The sequence below is a fragment of the Nicotiana sylvestris genome, chromosome 4 (genome assembly GCF_000393655.2).
Source record: "Nicotiana sylvestris chromosome 4, ASM39365v2, whole genome shotgun sequence".
NCBI lineage: Eukaryota > Viridiplantae > Streptophyta > Magnoliopsida > Solanales > Solanaceae > Nicotiana > Nicotiana sylvestris.
The window spans coordinates 26688931-26696039 of record NC_091060.1 but is presented as its reverse complement, the minus strand read 5'-3'; the positions used below and the strand labels follow the sequence as shown (position 1 = coordinate 26696039).

At 38.2% G+C, this 7109-nt stretch overlaps 1 protein-coding gene across 1 annotated transcript; it reads left to right on the top strand.

The window, feature by feature from the left end:
• LOC138889357 (uncharacterized) lies at positions 1-573 on the top strand. Its single transcript, XM_070172653.1, has 2 exons — positions 1-129; positions 202-573. The coding sequence occupies exons 1-2, from the start codon at positions 1-3 to the stop codon at positions 571-573; spliced, it is 501 nt and encodes a 166-aa protein (XP_070028754.1).
• The last annotated feature ends 6536 nt before the right edge of the window (positions 574-7109 follow it).

Sequence of the window (7109 nt, the reverse complement as noted above, 5' to 3'; positions counted from 1 at the left end):
ATGGCGACGCTAGACATTGATAACCCTAGACATCCATTATTTCTACAGTGGTCAGATAATCATAGTAATGTAATCCTCTCAATTCAGCTGAAAGGAACAAAGAATTTTTCAGTTTGGAGCAAAGCGATGGTGATTGCATTGCGAGCAAAGTGAAAGCTAAGATTCATTGACGGAACTTGTACGAAATGTCAATTCACTGAGGATTTAGAAGAGGACTGGGAGCGAGTCAATGCAGCAGTCCTAACATGGATCATAAACACTGTTTTACTAGAATTGAATACTGGTATCGTTTATGCTGATAATGCTCATGAAGTCTGGCTAAATTTAGAGGATCGTTTCAACAAAGTTAACGGTTCTAGAGTCTATAACCTTCAGCGAGAGATAACCACAATTTCTCAAGGTACTTCTAGCATTTCTGTTTATCATTCTAGGCTGAAATCTCTATGGGATGAATATGGATCCTTAATTCCTTCACTTCCTGTTACTGCTAGGACAAAAGACTTTATTGAACATCTAGATCAACAAAAGCTTTTTCAATTTTTAATGGGACTAAATGAGTTATGGAGCTATTAGGAGTCAAATTTTACTGCAATCTCCATCACCCTCGGTAAGTCTTGCTTTTGCAATGTTAATAAATGAGGAAAATCAGAGGAAGGTCTGTTTGTCTAATTCACAAGTTAATTTGGCAAGTGATATAAATGATTCCATAACATTCATGAGTACCAAGGAAAATCCAGGAAAATTTAAGAAATTTACCAATCTGTATTGTGAGTATTGTTGATTCAAGGGTCATACCAAAGAAACTTGTTATAAGGTACATGGATATCCATCGGGCTTTAATGGAAAGAGAAATCAGCAATACAGACAAGAAAATGCGTGGTAAGTGACAACAATCATGGGCAAGAAAATGTTGTGTTCAAAAGTAAAGCTGAAAGACATCAAGGAATGGCTAATTTCTTTACTGAAGAGCAATATGGGCAGATAATGAGATTTTTGAACAAGGAGAAGTCAGAGGATCACATGGCTAACATGGCAGGTAATTATGCTTCACAATTTTTTGAAAATTGCAGAGATCTTTGGATTGTAGATACTGGTGCAACTAATCATATGACTTCAAATCATAATTTGTTGCATAATATGGTCAATTTACCTGGATATAAGAGAGGTAATGTACACCTTCCAAATAGTAGGTCTATCCCTGTCACCTATCAGGGTAGTTACAACCTCACAGGAAATGATACAGTCTATGATGTGTTGTGTGTGCCTGAGTTTAAGTATAACTTTTTGTCAGTTTCAAAATTAACAAGGGAGTTGCAGTGCTCAGTGAACTTTTTCTAACAGTCTGTGTGTTCCAGGACCTGTACACTGGGAGGGTGAAAGGGATTGGTAAGTATAGATATGGCCTTTATATCTTGATCCCAGGGAAGATTGACAGGAATAAGAAAGCACAAAGAATTAGAACTTGTCTCGCAACAGAAATGAAGACTGATATATTCACCTGGCATAAAAGGCTTGGACACATACCTGCAGTGGTCATGAAGAAGTTGAATTTTTTGAAAAATAAGGAGCTATCAAGTTGTAGTTTTGAAAGATGTATTGTATGTCCATTGGCTAGACAAACAAGGAAACCATTTACTCTTAGTAACAGTAGAGCTGCAGAGATTTTTCACTTAGTACATGTAGATATTTGGGGACCATATAAAGTTCCTACATATAATGGAAATAGGTACTTTCTAACACTTGTAGATGATCACTCAAAGATGATTTGGGTATTTCTGATGAAATTGAAAAGTGACACCATTGTCTTGTTGAGATCATTTTGTAAATTAGTGCATGTGCAATTTGGAAAGGATGTTAAGATGCTAAGAATTGATAATGGTGCAAATTTTTTTTAGCACAGAATGTAAAGATTTCTTAGCAAGCTGTGGTGTCATCCATCAGAACAGTTGTCCACACACTCCACAACAAAATGGAGTGGTGGAAAGGAGACACAGACACATTTTAGAAGTTGCAAGGGCCTTAAAGTTTTAGGGAAGCGTCCCATTGTATTTCTGGGGAGATTGTGTACTAACAGTAGTCTACCTCATCAATAGAGTACCCTCCTCAGTCTTAAGTGGAAAATCCCATATGAAGTTTTTTTATAAGGCAAAGCCAAGTTTGTTGCATCTAAGGACCATGGGTTGTTTGTGTTATGCTACAATCATAGAGAAGGTTGATAAGTCTTCACCAAGAGCAATAGCTGCAATTCATATGAGATACTCAGAATCACAGAAGCGTTACAAGCTAAATGATCTCAAGGGGAAGAAGTTTTTTGTGAACAAAGATGTGACCTTCAGGGAAGACATCTTTCCTTTTCAATCTATGAAGAGAACTACAAACTCTCCCTTGTTTTTGGAATTGCATGATGATCAGACAGTCCATGATCGGACAGTCCATCAAACTATTCATACTCATGTGGAGACTCAACATGCAGAGGAGGTGACTGCATAAAAAGTACGTCCAACATACTTGTATTATCACTTGAAAGTCAACATCTGCCACAGGTTGAGCAGACTAATGAGAATGAGCAGTAGCAGATGCTGATCAAGCCTCTGAAGTCCAACAATCCATTGCAGAACATGAACTACAACCAACATGGTTGAAAGATTATGTTTTCCCAGGCACAAGAAGTTCTTCCTTAAACTGTGTATATCCTTTGTCCAGTTACCTAAATTACAGTTCCATCTCAAAAAGGTATAAGTCCTTCCTAGCTGCTATATCAGGGGAAGAACCTACATCTTATGTGGAGGCTATAAAGGATCCTAGATGGGTTGAGGCTATGAAGGTAGAGGTTGATGCTTTTGCTCTAAATAATACCTGCAAGGTAGTTGACATACCTAAAGGGAAAGTTCCCATTGGGTGTAGATAGGTGTACAAGATAAAATACAAATCAAATAGGTAGGTTGAAATGTTCAAAGATAGGCTGGTTTCCAAGGGCTATAGCCAGCAAGAGGGTCTAGATTATTAGGAGACCTTCTCTCCAGTGGTAAAAATGGTTACAGTAAGGGCAGTCATTGCCTTGGCTGCTGTTAATCTGTCATGACCCAAAAACCACTAGTCGTGATAGCGCCTAACTCGATCTTCTAGGTAAGCCAACTAACAGAAAATATAATCCAAAAGAAATTATAGAAAAATAGTAAAGAATTATCTGAACATTTATAAATTTACCCAATAACTGGTAGTACGACTCATGAGCTTTTAAGAATTGGAATTCACAAATCTGGTATAAAAATTACACGGTCTGATTGAAATTTACATAATAAATTAGAAAAACCTAAGCTACCAAGGACAAGCGGCAGTTATATCCGGAATGCACGAACATCTTCAGAGTCAACACCCGACAACACCAGCAGCTCCGCTCTAAAAATCTGTACGCAATGTACATAAGTGTAGTATCGGTACAACCGACCCCATGTACTGGTAAGTATCTTGTCTAACCTCGTCGAAGTAGTGACGAGGCTTTTTAGTTAAAAGATACTTTCTGATAAAACTTGCACCGTAAATCAGTAATAGAACTATACCACGATATAATAGAGAAGAATACATGAAATGGATATGCAAAACAATAACCGAGTGTTAACGAAGATCACAATTTGGCATCTTCAAATACCACGAGCAATCCTTAGAATGAAGCCGATAAATCACAAAAGTCACTTCATAACTCTCATAGCATAAGAAATGCACTCATATATCAAGTCAATTACACGACAATACCCTTCGTGCTTTTATCTCATCCTCACCCAATATACGTATAACAGAACCAACCAGATGACAAAAGTACCATAACAAAAATCACAAGGTAGGAAATATGCAAGTAACAATAATGAACGAGGATAACTATATGGGCAACAGTAAAAAGACTAGGCGGAACGCATGTGAGTGATGAAAGCAATTGGAAATAAGGATATCAACTTCAACTAACTAGCATGATGAAGGCCTAAATATAGGTATAGCAAATAAGAATGAAACACATAATCTTTACAAGTTAACAAGTAGAGGTATGAATGTACTGAGAAAAAGGGCTTGTACTAAAGTGTAATCGAATACATACAGCATAGGCATGATTATAGCAGCAAGAAGTAGACATGGTATTTGCAAGTTAAACAAGTAGAGGACATGGGCAACACAACAAAAATTGAAATAGAGATCAAGTACAGGACAATAACAACAAGTCACACAAGATCTATAAGTACGACAATAACAACTTAAGGTAAAGGCATAAACGTATACACGGGGAACATATATCACATCATAATGCATGTCCCTAGTCCTTACCTGTACGGAAACACCCATCGTGCTATGATCTCACGTTAATAAAAGCATAATAATATAAATGAAATGACATGGCATCACCCTTCGTGCTTTAACTCTCAAATGACATGGCACGACATCACCCTTCGTGCTTTTACTCTCAATAATGTGGCACGACATCACCCTACGTACTTTTACTCTCAATAATATGGCATGGCATCGCCCTTCGTGCTTTACACTCTCCTTCACATGATAATGTATATACAATGGCACGACATCACCCTTCGTGCTTTACACTCTTCTTTACCAAGCATATGTATATCAATGACAAACAAGGCAGGAAGCATAAATAACATCAAGGAGAGTGTTTTAACGGATATTCCAAATAAATCCCAATCACAACTTTCTAAGACAACAATGATTCAATAAACCCTCAAGAACCGTATTATTCAAATACTTCCACGAACCCTACAAATGATCCACAACACAAGTATAAAATCTAGTATCTCAAGAAGATCGGTTGTAGCAATGTATTAATGATTAAACATATATGTGACCGAATTAGACACATCAATGTATTTTCAGAATTCCGTCAAATTTGATTAAATTATAATAAGCCAAGTCTTGATTTCTAACATTTAATACGATGTTCTTAGTATCTAAGAGTCAAGTAAGGCATGAAGCAGGAAGGTCACATAATTTTACAAATACAATTGTAACATAATCCACACCCCGAGCATGATTACCCTAGCACATACATATACGCTCATCACCTCATATATGTATCACCCTCGGATGTAGCAAACAATGACAAATAGGAGAAAAAATTCCCTCAACAAAGTTAGGCAAAACACTTACCTCAATTCGGCTAACTCAACACCCAATTTAGCCTTTTACCTTTACAAATTCGCCTCCGCTCGACTCAATCTAGCCAACGACGACTTGATTACATCACACAATGCAAGAGAAAATAATTTCAATTAATAAAGCTGTGATTTTTATTAGATTTCTAAATATGTACCCATAGCCATCAAATCCTGGTTCGTGACGAGCTCCAAATTGTTCGTGACGTACTACAAATCTGAAATCCGTCAAGTTTAAAATCAAGCTTTCAAGCTCTTGAACTACCATCCATGAGGAGAAGAATCAGAGGACTATATCTCTTTAGATTTAGAGATATTTTAAAGATTGTAACCCCATCACTTGAAATTGAATATAATATTTGTCGCTATATTTCTTGTCTTGATTATTATTTTTCAGGAGCGAAATTTAGTCGTTACAAATTTTGGCACGCCCAGTGGGACAATCTCTATCTCTCATCTCTTCTCAACATTCAAGATCACTAAGATGGCTTCAAAGAAGATCGAAGTTGCTGACTCCAAGTTTTCTTCTAACGTTGAAAGTATCCTGAACGTTACTATAGGGAGTCTTGGGCCAATCACCCGGAGCAAGGCGAGCGTCTTGGGGCAATAAGCACTCTAAGTGTCGTCTGCACCAATGCATTGTTTGAGATCTTCATCATTCGAAGAAGAAAGGTCCTCTGCTAGCAAGTCAGAGAGATGGGATAATATTGCAGAAGTTGTGGAGAAAGCTCCTGCTCAACTTACTTTATACAATACCAAGGGTCAACTTACCCAACCTGATGATAAAGTCTTATGTGTTGTCTCTATGCCAATGTCACCACATGACATGTTCCAAACTGAGTTCAATCCGTGGGAAGGTCTCGGTTATTCTTCATCATTTGCAATAATCATGGAGGCAATGATGACTAACACTTCGACAATGGAGGAGCAACTTTCAAACCTGACAAAGGCGATTGATGGGTTAACAAAGTATGCTCAAGATCAAGATGTCCATATCGCAAAATTGACAGGCATAGTTGAAAGCATGATGGATGGAGAATCAAGTCATGCACCTGGAAAGCTTCCTGAAGTCCGCGAGAAGGCTGATCCTCCAACAAAACAAGGGTCATCCGCCAAAGAACTTCATGTCTCCTCTGAAGGATCAATTCCCATAGAACAATTGAAGGAATTCATTATGGGAACTATCAAGGATAAGTATTAGGTCGCTTCAAAGTCTTCTCTCACGTACGCAATACCGTATACTGCAAGAATCGATAGCCTAAAGATGCCTGATGGCTATCAACCTCCCAAATTTCAATAGTTCGACGGCAAGGGAAATCCAAAGCAACATGTTGCGCACTTTGTTGAGACATGCAACAATGCAGGGACTTATGGAGATTACCTTGTCAAGCAGTTCGTCCGCTTACTAAGGGGAATGCTTTTGATTGGTACACCAATCTCGAGGCTGGATCCATTGATAGTTGGGACCAATTGGAGTAAGAGTTTCTTAATCGCTTTTATAGCACAAGGCATACTGTGAGCATGGTGGAACTTACAAACACTTGCCAACGAAAAGATGAACCAGTTATTGACTTTATCAATCGATGGAGGAATGCAACCCTTAACTGCAAAGATAGGTTAAGCGAAGCTTCTGGCATAGAGATGTGCATCCATGCATTGGGGACTTCGTTACATCTTGCAAGGAATTAAGCCCAGGACATTTGAAGAACTTGCCAATCGTGCTCATGATATGGAGTTGAGCATGGCTTCTGCGGGAAACAAAGGGCTGCCCATCTACGAACCTCGTAAGGGAAGAGATAAGCAAGAAGTCAATAAATGGAGCAAGTTCGTACCCAAAAATGAAAGCAAAGAATCCATGAACGTCAATGCCTCTCCTTTGAAGTTTACTACCAAGGCGAGCAAGAGATAGAGTATAAAAACAACTTCCTCTCAAGACAATGCAAATCGGAAGTTGAC

Excerpts from the sequence above, each read along its gene's own strand:
- LOC138889357 (XM_070172653.1), top strand. The coding sequence starts at position 1 with ATGGCGACGCTAGACATTGATAACCCTAGACATCCATTATTTCTACAG. Across the intron at positions 130-201 it reads CAGTTTGGAGCAAAGCGATG|GATTTAGAAGAGGACTGGGA; the intron begins GTGATTGCATTG and ends CAATTCACTGAG.